The 17,186-nt window shown below is 50.8% G+C and overlaps 1 protein-coding gene across 1 annotated transcript; it reads left to right on the top strand.

Moving 5' to 3' along the window:
• Nucleotides 1–4,864: 4,864 nt before the first annotated feature.
• On the top strand, nt 4,865–14,149 carry LOC308244983 (zinc finger BED domain-containing protein 4-like). The gene is made up of 3 exons (XM_080661447.1): nt 4,865–5,029; nt 8,814–12,785; nt 13,399–14,149. Exon 2 carries the CDS (start codon nt 9,133–9,135, stop codon nt 12,655–12,657), a length of 3,525 nt encoding a protein of 1,174 aa, XP_080517573.1. The 5' UTR covers nt 4,865–5,029; nt 8,814–9,132; the 3' UTR covers nt 12,658–12,785; nt 13,399–14,149.
• The last annotated feature ends 3,037 nt before the right edge of the window (nt 14,150–17,186 follow it).

Here is a 17,186-nt window from a genome sequence, read left to right on the forward strand (position 1 = left end):
GGAGCACCTCAAGGACTTGAGGAAGCACAGTTCCAGTAAGGAGATACTTGCACGAAGGCGAGTCTTCTGTCCACAACTGTCCTTCTAGGAGCATTTGCTGGTGTGCAGAGGTGGCCGGGAGAGCTGTCAGTGGTGACCCTGGGCTGGGGAGACCCACGGTGACATCACCCAGGACTGCAAGAGCCAAGGTCTTGAAGAAGAGGGAGCTTCCGAAGGGGCTGTGTCCTCGCAGGCTCCCCAGGGACAGGTGTTGGCCCCGTGAGGTTCTCATGTGCAGGGAGAGAGTCTGAGAAGTTAAGTGGGGACCCTGCGCAGAGACAACTGGACCGCAGTGCCTGTCAGGAAGAGGACCCCAGGTTTCCAGGGGGTCCCCTGAAGACCAGTCATCACAAAGCCCGAAACAGCTGCATGATCTTGACCTTGAGCGCATCACGGTGGCCTGCCCTATTCCCCACTTCTTCCCAAAGGAAAAGACCCGGAGCTTCTATTTTACCTGCATACAGTTCGACTCTTAGCAAGAAGTTATCCAATACTAAAAACAGGATCAAAGACTGTGGAAGTAAGAGAATGGACAACAGAAACAGACACACAGGTGATCCAAATTCCAGTTTTCAGACATTGTCATTGACAAATGCATTGAAGAAATTTGATAAAGTGGAGACTGTCACCTGAGAATTTTAATCTATAAACACATTCTAAAACTGAAAAATAAGATGACCAATTAAGAATTGAAAAGATGCACCTAATACAAGTTAGACGGGGAGATCGCTGGATTGGAAGCCAGGACACTTCAGAGCAACAACTCAACTGGCAGCGCCCTTTTTTTTTTTTTCTTTTTCACAGAAACAATGAAAGTTAGCCCTGGCCAGTGTGGCTCAGAGGTAGAGTGTTGGCCCACACACCAAAGGGTCATGGGTTTGATTTCCGACCAAGAACACATAACTGGGTTGTAGGTTCTTTCTCTGGCCCCAGTTAGGGTGTGTGCAGGAGGCAACCAATTGATGTGTCTCACATCATCAATGTTTCTCTCCCTGAATCGCCTTTCACACTCTTAAAAAAAAATGGAAAAAATATCCTAAGGTGAGGATTAACCAAAAGAAGTAGAAAATAATGAAACTTAGAGCAATGGAATGGCATCTGTAATGCCAACCCAGACTCACATGCCCAGCACAGATACTTCAAAAATGATTGTGAAATGAAGTTTCAGACAAAAAAAAAAAAAACAGAAAGGGTATGTCACCAGCAGACCTTCCCTGCAATATCTCCTGAAGGGTATGTTCCCCGCAGAAGAGGAACCATTCCAGATGGACACGTGATGTTGCCAGAGGAATGAGGGACATTTCTAGGAAGGGTAAGAAATGGGGAATCAAAATGAGTATTGGCTGCCCTGACCGGTGTGGCTCAGTGGATAGAGCGTCAGCCTGTGGACTGAAGGATCCCAGGTTCGATTCTTGGTCAAGGGCACATGCCCAGGTTGCGGGCTCAATCCCCAGGCGGGGGGGAGGGGGGGCGTGCAGGAGGCAGCTGATCCATGATTCCTTCTCATCATTGAAATTTCTTTCTCTCCCTCTCCCTTCCTCTCTGAAATCAATAAAAACATATTTTTTTAAAAAATGAGTATTGGCTGTTTAAAACAGTGGTATCATTTAGGGTTTAAAGTAAAGGCAGACTGAGATGGACAGACAACAGCATGACAGGTGTGCAGGACAGGACGGGGAGCAAAAGCCGACGGGGCCCTTGTGCTGTATATTTGGGAGCTCTGTTGAATATAAAGGCTCACAGCTTCCAGGGGAAGACCTGGAGGGTGAATGGCAGTTAGTTTTGGTCAATGTGAGCTCTTAGCAGAGTAGCAGCTACCCACCCACCCACCATACCCAGCCAGGCAGCTGTGTATGTGTTCCCGGAGTAGCTCACACACGGCATGTGAGGTGCCAGGGGTGGGCAAAAATGACCGTGCCCTCCAAATGCCAGGGATCTGTGCAAACCACTGCTTCTGATTATGGAGGTGCAGACAAGGCAGCCATGTCCTGCCCCTCCCCCTCCACTGAAGTGCTTTCCAGGGGACTTCGGATGTTGCACTATTACCCACACTTCTACCCCCCATCTCTACCTACCTCTTTTCTCCGTTCAGGAGCCAGGTATTCAAAACTCACTGCATATATGGGGGAAAATAGAAAACAATAAGTATCCCCAAGGAGAGACACAGAAAAGACATAGGAAGATATTAAGTTTATGCTTCAGTCTGATCCTCCACACACAGAGATGGCCTATAATAACAATATAAAAATACTAACAAAAAGCAAACTCTGGGGAGGGGGAAGAATCTGATTTTCAGAGTTATCACATTATTACATTCAAATGTCCATTTTCAACACGTATTCCCAATGCATACAAAGAAACAGGAAAATATGGCCCATTCACAGAAAAAAATAAATCAACAGGAACTGTTCTCGAAAAAAGACATGATGGCAGACCTATTAGACAAAGACTTTAAAACAACCATCTTAAAGATGCTTAAAGAACAAAAGGAAGATATGGAAAAAAAATTGAAAATGATGTATAAATGAAATGAAAATGTCAATAAAAACCTAAAAAGAAACAAAAAGAAATTTGGACCTGAAAAGAATACCTGAAATGGAAAATCCACTAGAGGAATTAAAAGGCAGAATCAAGTAGAAAGAAGAAATGATCAGCAAACGTGCAGATAGGGACAACTGAAATTACTGCATCTAAGAAACAGAAAGAAAAAAGATGAAAGGAAAGTAAATAGAGCCTTAGAGACCTGTTGGCACAACAAGAAGCAAACCAACATACGCATTGTGGGAATGCCAGAGAAGAAGGGAGCAAGAAAGTGGCAGAGAGAATATATGAGCAGATAATAATCAAAACTTCCCAAACTTGATGAAATACATTAATAAAAATATCCTAGCCCTAGCCGGTTTGGCTCAGTGGACAGAGCATCAGCCTGGGGACTGAAGGGTCCCGGGTTCGATTCCCATCAAGGGCACATGCTTGGGTTGAGGGCTCGATCCCCAGCAGGGGTTGTGCAGGAGGCAGCCAATCAATGATTCTCTCTCATCATGGGTGTTTCTCTCCCTCTCCCTTCCTCTCTGAGTTCAAAAATATATTAAAAATATATATATCCCAGAAGCTCAGGGAGCATCAAAGGAAGGTGATCTCAAAAAGAACCACATTGAGACACATTATATAATCAAATTATCAAAAGACAGATTCCTGAAAGCATCAAAAGAGTGACGAGTTACTTACAAGGAACCACGTGATCGATTGATTTCTTGTCACACACCTTGGAGACATTTCTTACAAAACTAAACGCATTCTCTCTCACCTTACAAAATCGGCCATCATGCCCCTTGGGATCCATCCAAAGGAACTGGACGCTTCCGTGCACACAAAAACCTGCACACAGCCACGCGGGAAAGAAAAAATTAGCCCCAACTCCTTGCACTGTACCCAAACAAAACCCCAAACCAGGGAGAGGTCTGCACGGGAAGAAGAAACGACCGAGGCACCGCGAGAAAACACGAGGCTGAACTCCGGTGGGGGTGCCTCCCAGCTCTGCTGCGGGGAAGGACTCACAAACATGAAAACCTCCCGTTGAGAACCCCCCGCAATCAGAAGGCAAATGGGGACATTACTTCAACATACACTGTAATAACGGGCGGACACCCCGCTGACCGAAGAATTTTTACAATTTTTATAACAGAACTCTGCCACTGAGCTATGGGAGTAAGTCCGTTATCCAGGGTGTGAGAAGGTGCCAAGTCCTTGCGGGCCCGGCTGGGTCATGGACGCAAGGCTCCCGAGGTTGGAGGGAGGCGCATGAGTGGGCTAAGGGGGTGCAGAGGAGGGTGTTGTACAGGCTGTGGGTGGGTGGGGATGAGAGCCAAGGAGGGCGCGTGACCTCACTTTACAAAACTAGGCCAAGTCATCGTTGAGTCAACGACTGCTAATTACATTGATACCTGTAAGGTGAACACATTGATCCCGTTTTCTTTTTTCCTTCATGTACCCCATTTCATACAACCTACGCTGGAGTCCAAAACAGGGAGGCCCCAAACGGGTCTCTGAACCGCGTTCGGCCTGGAGAACGTCTCTGGCCTGCAGAGAACCGTGCCCTGGGGGTGGTCCATCGCACGTCCAGGGGACGAGGCCGCGCGTGGGAGCACCGTCTCGCCTCCGATGGGAAGGCTTAAGGGCGCCCAGCACGTGGCTGCCACGGCCCTCGGAGCTCCGGTGCAAGCAGCAGGCCACTGGGCGCCGTTTGCAGGTGAGCCGGCCTCCGGGCGCTGCGTCACCCGGCGGAGGGCACGCGGGGCAGGTCTCCCGCGGGTGGGCGTCGCGTCCCCAAGGCTCAGGCGCTCCGAGGCCCGCCGGCTGGGTGCGGGCCGGCAGCCGGGAACACGCCCAAGGGCCGCCGCGGCGGGCGCACCTGCACGCACCTGCCGGCCGAGCCTAGAGCGCAACCGCCCCGCCAGGGCTCCGGACCCTGCCGCTGAGGACCCGAAGCCTAGGGAGTGGGACCCGCGTGGGACCCGCGTCTCCGACTGCACCTGAGTTACCTCTCCGGACTCTCCTGGGCTCGGCGCCGAAGCCTGGGGACTGCGCCTGCGTGTTCGGGGCGGTCGGCCCGGCGGGACTGGAGTGCGAATCCACCCTCCGCGGAGCTGCGCGGGGCGGGGTCGGCGCGCGAGTTCGGCGCCTGCGCAGTCCGCCCTGGGCGCTCTCGGCAGCCGCCGCCCGAGCCTCTGGTCTGCGAGTCGCGGGGACTCAGCGGACTGGTGCGCACTGCGCCTGCGCGTTCCGGGCCCGCCCAGGCCCCGCCCCTCGCCGCGCGGGGCCCTGGGAGGGGCGCAGCGTCTCGTGGCGTCGAGGGCAGCCTGGTGGTCAGCGGCGAGCGGCGACGGGGCCGCGGGGGCCGACAAAGCCGCGGCCAGTGAGTGGGACGCGTCCGTCCGCGCGTCCGTAGGCCGCAGACCGCGGGACCCTCCGCCCGAGCCCTCCGCCCGCGGTGAGTGCGCGGACGGAGCCGGCTCCGCCTCAGCCGCGAGTTCGCGCCCAGCACGGCCGTCGGGGCCGTGGGTCGGGGGCCAGGCCGGGGTCGGGGCCAGGCCGGGGTCGGGGGACAGGCCGGGCCGCGCCGCGCTGCCGCGATTTTGTCAGCGCCGGGCAGAGGCCGGGGTGGGGGCCGGCGGACGCGGCCTCTCGTGGCCTGGACCCCGCCCGGGCCGCCGACTGGGCCGCGGTCCTGCAGCCCCTCCCGCCCCCGGCCCGGCCCGGCCCCGCCCCGCCCCGCCGGACAGCGGGCGAGCGCGGAGACCACCGCCGGACGGACGCCCCGGGCCGCGGACTTGTGTGGACCGAGCAGCTGAGGCGGTCAGAGGAGACTCAGGCATCTCAGGACACAGGCGCCCGCCTCGCTGGCACAGGAGCCGCTCTCGGTGCGCCTGGTGCTTGTAAAAAGGGAGGTCACCTGTTTAGACGTTGACCGATCAGATCCAGTGCATAGTTTTATTTTTTTTAAATATATTTTATTGATTTGTTACAGAGAGGAAGGGAGAGGGATAGAGAGTAGGAAACATCGATGAGAGAGAAACATCGATCAGCTGCCTCCTGCACACCTCCCACTGGGGATGTGCCCGCCACCAAGGTACATGCCCTTGACCGGAATCGAACCCGGGACCCTTCAGTCCGCAGGTCGACACTCTATCCACTGAGCCAACCCGGTCAGGGCGAAAAAGGACATTTAAAAATTTCCACTTTAGACGTTAATAAGGCCAGTTTGCTAACTAAAGCAAGGACATCCTTGTGACTTTTACTGTAGAAATAGTAATTGTTGATGTTGTCTCAGTCACGGTGATAAAAGTGGGCCACCAGGAAGGACTTAGTAGGACTTTCTTTTCAGTGCCATGAACGAGCCAGGTTTCTATTACGAGTTAACTTTGGTTACGAAGCAAAGTTGTCCTGAGAGAGGAATCTGCTTGGGAGTTTGGCTGCAGACTCGGAGGGCTCCCACTGGGACGTCCACGAGGAATGTGCCGACCGGAATCCTTAGGTTCTGTCTGCTTGTCCTGATTTACGTTTTCTCAGGAAAAGCTCTAGGACAAGTTAGAGAGAGTCTATGGAGCTGCCAATAGTTTCAAAGGACACAGGTCATCTCCGTTGGAAGAAAGCTCAGACATTCAGCCCACCTGACAGGTGATTATTTGACACTAGTTCCAGTTAAATCCTGATGTTGGATGTGAACACTGCTCTGTTCTTTAATGCACATGAGCAGCTCATGCTGTGCCAAGAATATCAACACCAACCCCCTGTGCAGTTGAAAATCCACGTATGGAGTTTGATTCCCCAAAAACTTAGTCGGCCCTTAGTATTCACGGGGGATCAGTTCCAAACCGCCCCGCCCCCATGCTCAGGTTCCCTGTATAAAATGGCATACATCAACACAACTACTAAAGATTAGAAACAGTACTACGGGTATTTATTGAAAAAGTCCACTTATAAGTGGACCCAAGCAATTCAAACCTGTGCTGTTCAGAGTCACCTTTGTGCTGCTTAAGATGCATAATTAAAGTACCATGGTTTAAAGCCCTTGATGAATATTCTTTTGTATGTGGTTATATTGCCTCTTTGATATACAATTAGGTTTCTTTGGTTTGAATTTGGAGTTTAAAAAAAATATTTTTATTTCAAAGAGGAAGGTGGGGGGGGGAGAGAGAGAGAGAGAGAGAGAAACATCAATGATGAGAGAGAATCACTGATTCGCTGTTTCCTGCATGCCCCCCACTGGAGACCGAGCCTGCAACCCGGGCATGTACCCTTGACCAGAATCGAACCCAGGACTCTTTAGTTCGCAGGCCAACACTCTATTCCCTGAGCCAAACCAGCTAGGGCTGGAATTTTTAAAATTTTATTTTTATGTACAAAATAATTACATGGCTCACAATAAAAATTATACGAGATGTGATCAGAAATCTCAGGCCCATCCCGATCTCCCACGCTTATAGACAGCCATTTCTATTTCTGCGTTATCCTGCATAAGTAGGCATGCACACACCTATAGCTGCCCTTGCTTTCCCTCCTGTCTTTCATAACAGGTTGCAAGTACCGTTTACACTTGTGTGTCTTGCTGATTTTTCCAACGTGTCTATGAATGCGTCAGTCCATAGAGATTGTGTTTGAGTGGTGTTCAGACCTTTGGCTGTGGAATGCCACGGAGATTAATCTTGGGCAGATGTTGTTTTGTCCTTGGTGAGGGCCGTGGTCAGGGTCCGGTTCTAGCACTGGGATTGCTGGGTCCATAGGTAAACACAAGGTCCTCTGCGTGGGTGTGGTCCCAGTGTGCACCCCACAAGGACTCTGCACAGCCTCATGACAGAGGTTGTCAAGCTTTGGGTTCTTTGCCTGTCTGATCCAGTGAGACCTGGTATCTTGGTGTAGTTTTTATTTAGTGTGCTTCAATTTGAATGAAAAATGGAAAAATAGACTTTTCTAAATTGAATACTATATATCCTATCTAATAAATAGGGACTATGCTAATTGACTGTCCCACCCTCAAAGATGGTGGCGCCCACAGCCAGTAATGAGGGGATATGCTAATTGACTGTCCCACCCTCAAATATGGTGGCACCCACAGCCACAAGATGGCAGCGCCCAGTCCCTCAGCCCCACTGGGGTGGCAGGTGCGCGGCAAGGCCAGGCCCAAGAGAGGCCAGAAAAGAGCCTTCCACTTCCACCAGGCCTGCCTCCGGAGTCCCCCAGTCCCCTCAGCTCCAGCCCCCCAGCCACCCAGGGCTGAGCCAAGTCACAGGCAAGCCTCAGATGGCAGCTGCCCAGCCGCCCAGGGCTGCTCAAGGCTCAGGTAACCAGGGCCAGCAGAGGCTTGCGCTGCCGGCAGTGGCAGCAGCAGAGGTGTGATGGGGCGTCACCTTCCCCTGATCTATGTGTTGCCTCCTGCCCCTGAGGGCTTCTGGACTGTGAGAGGGGGCAGGCCAGGTTGAGGGACCCCCGCTCCAGGGCATGATTTCCATGCACTGGGCCTCTAGTTTAGTTATAAAAGAATTTAAAACCATTAAATGAAAGGTGCTCTTTATGTTGGTAAGTCACCAAGTCTGATCAAGCACTGCCAGGTTGAGAATGGGAAACCCCACCCATGAGAATTCTCACTTTCATGCTCACTTCTGCATCCGTTTTCAAAATAATGAATCATTTTTCTATCATCCTCCAAAGGTGACCAGTTGATTTTACTTTGGTATTATAAACTCATAGATTTAAACATATTGGGTGAGTTTTAAGCAGGGACCTCCTTGTCTGCATGACATCCAGTGTTTAGTCTGTGAATTGGTTGTTTCAGAGATTAGCTGCAGGCTTCTTAGCTCCTAATGGAGGTGTCCTTTCTGAGAGCAAAGGGGAGTGAGATTGACTTCAGGGAGCTCAGCTCTGCTGATTATAGGACAGCAGGAGCCTGCAATACCTGGTTGGCGGATGGAGGCATCAATTCTAGCCCAAACCAACCTCTGTGTGACATGGAGGGTTTTTCTGTGTTGCCCCAATCCTTTATTAATAGGCAATTAGAATTTAAATTTCTATCTTTACTTTTTAACTTATTTTCCAGTTTGAGCGTATTTTCATTGTGTTAAGTGTATTGTAAAAAAGTCAAACAATGAGCTTTTCTATGTTAATTTATCATTATAGAATTTTTTTTCTATGCAGATTGAGGCTGATAGGTCCCTGGCACTACAGGGTTTGAAATGTGTAAATCAGTTAAGTGCTTGACCTGATTTCATCTTTTGTAGATAATGCAGGACCATCAAGATGGTGGCGATCCTGTTTCCAAGGCAACAAGCAGGTCTGCACAGCATGAATTTGCACCTGCACCAAGAAGTACTTTATACAACTCCTGGAAAGCAGTGGTCTGCGCCCTGAGATGATGTGCTCCTGAGGTACATCTTCTAATGTATGACTAGCCATATTCATGAACATCCTGAAAGGTAGAATTATTTTGAAAACACTGAAGATAATGTCTGTCCGGGGGCACCAAAGAGCGCTTGGATCATTTTCTTACCAACCTGAGATAGCAACAGGATGACACAGCCAGAACAGTTATGGTGAGTCATGGAGAATAACCAGGAAACCCATCCCCCCAAAGGGGATGGTGACTTTGTGTCCGATAAAATAAATTTTAAAACAGAAGAGGAAGATGATGGAATTCCGAATCACAGTTTGGAAAGAGGGGACTTCAAGGTTGAACAAGAGGACAGGAAAGCAGCTGGCAGTGGTGACGAACAGGCAGAGATCAGAGAAGCAAGCTACAGCTGTAAGCCCCCGGGGAAGTGTTTCCCTGCCGACCACGAGGACGACTACGGGGCCCTGTTCTCACAGTACAGCAGCACGTTGTACGATGTTGCCATGGAAGCTGTGACGCAGAGCCTCCTGTCCAGCCGCAGCATGAACTCCAGGAAGAAGTCTCCGGCCTGGAAACATTTCTTCATCTCTCCTCGGGACAGCACAAAGGCAGTGTGTGTTTACTGCATGAAAGAGTTCAGCCGCGGCAAAAACGAGAAGGACCTGAGCACGAGCTGTCTCATGCGGCACGTGAGGAGGGCGCACCCCACAGCACTCATCCAGGAGGAAGGCAGTGTGTCTGCCCTGGCCTCCCTCTCCTCCCCTGCACTGGTGTTCCCTCCTCAGCCCACACCCCTTGGAGACCTGGGCACCGTACTGTCACCCATCAAACTTGTCCAGAAAATAGCCTCCAAGATCCCGTCTTCCGAGCAAGTGGCAGAGGAATCTGGATCTGTCGTATCTTCTGAAGAGGTCTCCTCTGATGTGTCCATCTCTGAGAAGTACAGGCAGGAAGAAGCCCTGCTGGAGCCACCCCAACCCCTCGCCACTCCCCAGCATGATGACTCTGCAGAGAGTGGGCCAGAAAAGAGCCTTCCACTTCCAAAGAGTACGTCTGGATCCCGAAGGTGGTCTGCGGTCTGGAAGCACTTCTACCTGTCACCTCTGGACAGCTCCAAGGCCGTGTGCATTCACTGCATGAGTGAGTTCAGCAGAGGGAAAAACGGGAAGGACCTGGGTACCAGCTGCCTCATCCGGCACATGTGGCGGGCACACCGTGCCATCGTGCTGCAGGAGAAGAGCGGGGGTGCAGCTATTACTCCACCCTACTCTGCACCCACCACTTTGCTGCCCACCCTCACACCTCAGGAGGGAAATCCAAGCCCTATGTCCTCATCACCAGGCAACGAAGAACAAGAGTTCCCCTCGGTGTCCTCCTCCCCTGACCAGCTGACTGAGCACCTGCAAGCACGTCTGAAGCCTGGGGATTCGCCGATGGAAGATGCATCAGTGTTGTCATCCTCTGATGATGTGGGCGAGGCCTCGTTGGTGTCCTCCCCTGAGAAGCAGCAGGGTGCTGGGTCGAGCCCGCACGTGGTCGAGTCTGGTGCTGTATTCCAACAGAACCAAAAGGTGATGAAGAGACTGAAGTCGGAGGTCTGGCATCACTTTTCCCTCGCCCCCATGGACAGTCTGAAGGCGGTGTGCAGACACTGCGGCTGTGTCATCAGTCGAGGAAAGAAGGGTGACGTGGGCACCAGCTGTTTGATGAGACATCTCTACAGGCGCCACCCAGAAGTTGTTGGGAACCAAAAGGGCTTCCTGGGGGCTAGTTTGGCAAATCCTCCATACAACACCTTGGCATCCACAGAAACTTCCTCCAAATTAAGTGACCTTCCAACAGTGGTCACCAAAAGCAGTCCAGTTCTATTTCCCGTTCACAGCAAAAAGACCTCCAAGCTGTGGAATCACTTTTCTGTCTGCTCTGCAGACCCCACTAAAGTCGTGTGCTTGCACTGTGGCCGGACGATAAGCAGGGGCAAGAAGCCGACGAACCTGGGCACCAGCTGTCTCCTGAGGCATTTGCAAAGGTTCCACGGCAGCGTGCTGAAGACCGACGTCCCCAAGACCATGCTGCCGTCTTCTCCAGGCGTCGGCGTGCCCCTGAGCGCAGAATTGTCAGGAGCTTCCTCCTTTGACGACACTGATGAGAAGTTTTATGATTCTCATCCAGTTGCCAAAAAGATAACAAGTCTCATAGCTGAAATGATTGCACTTGACCTTCAGCCATATTCTTTTGTTGATAATGTTGGCTTTAACCGGCTGCTCGAATACTTGAAACCTCAGTACTCTTTGCCCTCCCCTTCCTACTTTTCCAGGACAGCTATCCCCGGGATGTACGATAATGTGAAACAGATCATCATGTCACACCTTAAGGAGGCCGAGAGTGGTGTGGTCCACTTCACGTCTGGAATATGGATGAGTAACCAGACCCGGGAGTACCTGACACTCACTGCTCACTGGGTCACCTTCGAGTCATCGGTCCGACCTCACTGTGAGGACCACCACTGCTCAGCACTGTTAGACGTGTCACAGATTGACTGCGACTATAGCGGCAACAGCATTCAGAAGCAGCTGGAATGTTGGTGGGAGGCCTGGGTGACATCCACTGGCCTCCAGGTTGGCATCACAGTGACTGACAATCCCAGCATAGGCAAGACGCTGAATGAAGGGGAGCACTCCAGCGTGCAGTGCTTCAGTCACACGGTGAACCTCATTGTCCACGAGGCCATTAAGAGCCAGAGAATGGTGCAGAATTTACTCAGCATTGCTCGGAAGATATGTGAGCGGGTGCTGCGCTCACATGCAGCCAAAGAGAAACTGGCAGAGCTGCAGAAGGAGTATGAACTGCCGCCCCACCATCTTATTCAGGACGTCCCGTCCAAATGGAACACGTCGTTTCATATGCTCGAGCGGCTCATTGAGCAGAAGAGAGCAATTAACGAGATGTCCATCGAGTGTAACTTCAGAGAACTCATCAGTGGCGACCAGTGGGAGGTCATGAAGTCTGTGTGTCACGCGCTGAAGCCCTTTGACGCTGCGAGTCGGGAGATGAGCAGCCACATGTCTACCCTCAGCCAGGTCATCCCCATGATCCACATTCTGAACAGAAAAATCGAGATGCTGTTTGAGGAGACCATGGGCATCGACACCATGCTGAAGTCTCTGAAGGAAGCCATGGTGAGCCGACTGTCCGCCACCCTCCACGATCCCAGGTACATCTTTGCTACACTGTTGGACCCTCGTTACAAAGCCTCCCTGTTCTCCGAGGAGGAGGCGGAGCAGTACAAGCAGGATTTAATCAGGGAACTAGAAATGCTGAATTCTACCTCAGAGGACATACCTGTCTCCAATGGGTGTGCTCCAGGCTCCCCTTCGAGAGACTGCAGTGGGGACGAGAGCCTGTGGTCACTCATGGCCAAGATAAAAAAGAAAGGCCCAAGAGAAAAGAGGAAGGTTCCTGAGGCCATGGTGCTGTCTTACCTGGAGGAGGAGGTGCTTGACCACAGCTGTGACCCACTCACCTACTGGAACCTCAAGAAGTCTGCCTGGCCAGGACTCTCCGCCTTGGCCGTCAGGTTTTTGGCTTGTCCCCCGAGTGCTGTCCCTTCAGAAAGGCTGTTCAGCACACCCACCGAGAACGGTAGCTTTGGCCAGTCCAGGCTCATGATGGAACATTTTGAGAAACTTATCTTTTTGAAAGTGAATCTTCCATTAATATATTTTCAGTATTGAAATCCCAATGGAGCCGCCAGGCTGCAGGTGGAGGACATCAGACCAGGCACTCTCAGGTCCACACTGAGTTTCTCTTGCAGTCTCACCGTAACGTCTATATGTGCCTTACTCCTAGTCCTTCAAGCCAGGTACCGTGGTGTGTTTTTTTCGAAGCCACTGGAAATAGCCTGTCTTGTCAATTATGAAACAGGATGATTAGGTTTTAACCCATTACTATAAAGTTTTTTAAAAACCTTTTTCTTCTCCTGGGAGCACTCCCATGCCTTTCCCTTCTCCCTCTTCATCCCTCTCAGGTGTGCATCTCCTAAACTCTAAGGGGCCCCATGAGACTTCTAAGGAGGAGAGTGGTGGGCAGCCGCGGTGAACCCAGGTTGGCACCCTGAGCCTGTCTCCACGGCCACCACCTTTCTCTCACTTCCCAGTGAACCACCGCAGCCCCACCCAGTCTCTTCCTGCTGCTCCTTCTCCAAACCCTTCCTTGTTTCACCGTCCTCAGCTCTAATTAACTACCAAAATAAAAAGCAGAGTTAGTAACTCATTTTACTAGAAGACAGAGTAGAGGTAAACAATTTTATTCTGTAGTCTTTATATTCAATTATGTAAAAACAAATCAGGTACTGTATTTTAGTTAAACATTGCTTTAGTGGCAACAAAACAGCCTTTGTGGCTGTCAAATAAAATCTGGAAGTAGGTGGGGTAGAAGCCATTCTGACTGAGTGGTTTTTACCTGCAACCCTATAGGTATGTGAGGAATGCAGAGAATATTCTGGAAGATACAGTTCGCTACAACAGAGATGTGGCATTTGAAGACTAAACTAAACAGAAGTATCATGGAATGTCAGTTACATTGGCTGGTAAGGAGAACTTCCCTCGTTCTGTTTTTGTGTTGAGGTTACACATGGTGTTAACTCGGGGACATCCTGATTATTTATAACATCTTTGCTGCCTGTTGTCCTGCCAGTGGACCACATGACACGTTTATAGCAGTTCTAGTGATTGAACCTCCAAGCCTCTTAGTGTCTACACTTTGAAGCTGTCTTTTGAAATGTGTGTAGTGCCCCCCAGTTTGATCAAATTACGTGTAAAATTTTTTGTAGAAGAGGTGGTTTATTAACAGGGAAGAATGTTATGTTATAGTTGTAAGAATAGCCATAGGTGTTTAGATTTTTCTTATAATACAGAAGATTCAGCTATCACGGGTATTTTAGAATCCCAGGGACATCGCAATGAAGTGTCAGTTGTCAGATTCTTTTAACAATAATATGTCTTCAGAATTTTTGCTTCAACATCTAGAAAAGGTTCATTTTCTTATTTCACACCAAATAAATATTCTGGGTGAAATAAGTCACTCATTTGGCTGTGTCATTTTAGAAAAGTTGTTTCCTCAAAATACTGTACCTGTTATTAATCTCACTTTGCATTGACTATGTTTTGGTATATTTATGAATGGGGAACTCAGTTCCTGAAATTAAACTTCCCATTTTTCTACTGATGGAGCACGCTGGCTTTTTCTTAGGATGATAAAGGTTAGAATGCCAAGGTTGTGGATTTGATCTCCGGCAGGGCACATACAGGAAGCAACCAGTGAATGAATAAATAAGTGGAACAAATCAATATTTCATTCTCCCTCTCTTTTCCTTCTCTCCATTATCAATAAATAAAAAAAAAAAAACCTTAGGACCAGACAGCATTCCCCTCCCCCCACCTCACCACCATGTCACTAAGATCTATTTACATCCGCTCCTTCCACTTGGTGTATCTTGTCTGGCTTTCAGGAAAAAACAAGGCACCAAACAGAGATTGGAGAGAGGAGCAAACGCTGACAACAGCAGATGCCGGTGAGGACGTGGAGCAGCAGGATCACTCACTGCTGGCGGGAATGTGACGCGGCCCGTCCGCTCTGCGAGACAGTCTCTTACAGAACTAAACGCGTTTTCACTTATAATCAGCAATCATGTTCCTTGGTATTTACCCAAAGGAACTGGACTCTGACTGCACACAAAAACCGGCACACGGATATTAAAGGAGTTTTGCTTGTAACTAGAGGCATGGTACATGAATCCGTGCACCAGTGGGTCCCTCGGCCTGGCCTGTGGGATTGGGCTCAGACTGGCTTTCTGACATCCCCCGAGGGGTCCCAGATTGCGAGTGGGTGCAGACCAGGCCGAGGGACCCCATCGGTGCCGGGGAGGGACACAGGAGTTTGGCCAGTCGGGGAGGGACTGCGGGAGGGCTCCAGGGCATGTCCGGCCCGTCTCACTCAGTCCTGATCAGCTGGACCTCAGCAGCAAGCTAACTTACCAGTCGGAGCATCTGCTCCCTGGTGGTCAGTGCACATCATAGTGACTGGTCGACTGTCCCCTGGTGGTCGGTGCATGTCATAGCGAGCGGTTGAGCAGCCTTAGCATAACATTAGCATATTATGTTTTGATTGGTTGAATGGACAACCAGACACTTAGCATATTAGGCTTTTATTATATAGGATTGTCAAATCTTAATGTAGTTCAGGTTCTGACTTCAAATCTTTGAGGCAAAGACGGACCTTTAGTAAGTACACACCATGTGGAAAAGGTAAAATTCGCCCTACTCCTCACCGCACAAAATCCAAACCCAAACGAGTGAGCGTACACGTGAAAAAGAATCTACAGAAGCAAGGAGACAAGATGAGGCCGAACTCCAGTGGGGGTGCCTCCCGACGATGATGCCGGAAAAAAGACTCAAACATGAAAACCTCAAGCTGAGAACATCCGCAGTCAAAAGACAAACGGGGAGATAACTTCCACGTACATTGTAATGGGTGAACACCTACTAACTGAAGAATTGTAGAACGTGAAAGGAAAATGACCCAAAATCCAGAGGAGAATGGACAAGAGATGTGAACAATTTACCGAGAAGAGAGCCCTTAAAGTTACAGGATACCAACTACAACCCCCAGGGAAGGAAGAGCATGTCTGTTGTGAGACAGCACCCCTCACCTCAGACTGGCAGCTCGATGAGGCGTCATCGGCCCTTTCAGGCTCAGGCTGCTCCGTGAAGAGGATCTGCCGAGACTGAGCCAAGCTACCCCGCACTGACCACGACCCAGCACCTCACCTCCAGGAGCTCACCTCGAGACGCCCCTTAAACCACGTGAAAGTGCAGATACATGTGGGTAGTTGAAGCAGCATCATTGGAAGTTTGAAAATATTGGCAACCACCTAAATGCCCACATAGGAGGTGGAAGAAATGGGCGTCCACATACACAGGGTGACGGTGTGTCTCCATCACACAGGCCCCCCCAGGGACAGGCAGAGTGAGTCCAGGTGCTCCAGGAGAGCAGGTGCAGAATGCCACCCTGCGTTGAGAAAGGGAGGTTTTGCTTACCTTCACAGAAGCCCAGGAAACCAGGGCATTAATGACAAGAAACGGAGGGAACGGCATCCCTGCAGACCTTGGCCACGGCCGACTGACTGAAAAAATGGGAAGTCAGACCCCAAGACCAAAGCAAACGCAAAGCGTGAACCCACGATAAAGTGAAAAGCTCACCACCACCCAGGGCACTAATCCACGGACAGTGTTTGACCTTGAACCCCAGCCTTGGGTACCAGAGGGAGGGTTGCAAAGGGCTGAGCTCTGTTCCACGGGTTTGTTTCCGTAGTCATATGGCCAAGCGATTCCAAAGCCGGTTACCCTGCCCAGCAAACGCCTGCTATTGCTGGGGTCAGGGTCTCACGGGGGGAGCGGGACAGGTGTGGACTGGGGGAGACAAACACAGCCCATGTGCTGGTGGGATTGGAGGTGTCGGCACACACCATTTCTCGTTCGCGCACAGCACCCTGGCCTGCCTACCTCCGTCCACAGAAGGGACCTAGAAACAGACTTCCCGATAGCAGTGAGCACAGTTTGTACCAGATCGTGGTTTGTCAAACCATCTCCTGCCCAAAGGTGCCCTCAGAGAAATGGCTGGTTCCAGGGTGTGGGCAGAGGCCTAGAGGAACGGGAGTGCACACCTTATGCCACGAAGTAGGACAGTGCTCCGGAAGTTACCATGACGGGGCATGTGACAGCCCGACAGCCCTGTGGAGTGAACCCTGCACAATCTGAACACAAGGAAAGTAGACGGCGTGACTCTCAGACCGTCAGGCCCAGTAGCAACTCAGGTGCACATGCCAATAACTGACAAATATTTGAATGCTGAGAAATTACCAATGAGTGACAAATGCCAATCATAGATAAATAACAAGTACTGATGACAAACTGATAAATGGGGGTGGGCAAGAACTCACACACACACACACACACACACGCAGTGCCCAGGGCTGACGGGCAGAGGCGGAGGCCCTGCAGACTGCTGGCCGCATGGCCAGCGGGCGCCATGTGTGGCACAGCTGCAGGAGGTCCTGGTCTGAAGGGTCTGCAGTCTGCCAGTCAGTTGCTGTGGAGCAAACAGTGACTGCAGTGCCTTCCCTAGACACACTAGGGTAGTCAGGGTCCAGGCCATGCGAAAGGCAACTCACTCTCGACTGCTCAGACGATAGCTTGTCTTTATG

This window comes from Plecotus auritus (genome assembly GCF_963455305.1).
Source record: "Plecotus auritus genome assembly, chromosome: 3".
Taxonomy (NCBI): Eukaryota; Metazoa; Chordata; class Mammalia; order Chiroptera; family Vespertilionidae; genus Plecotus; species Plecotus auritus.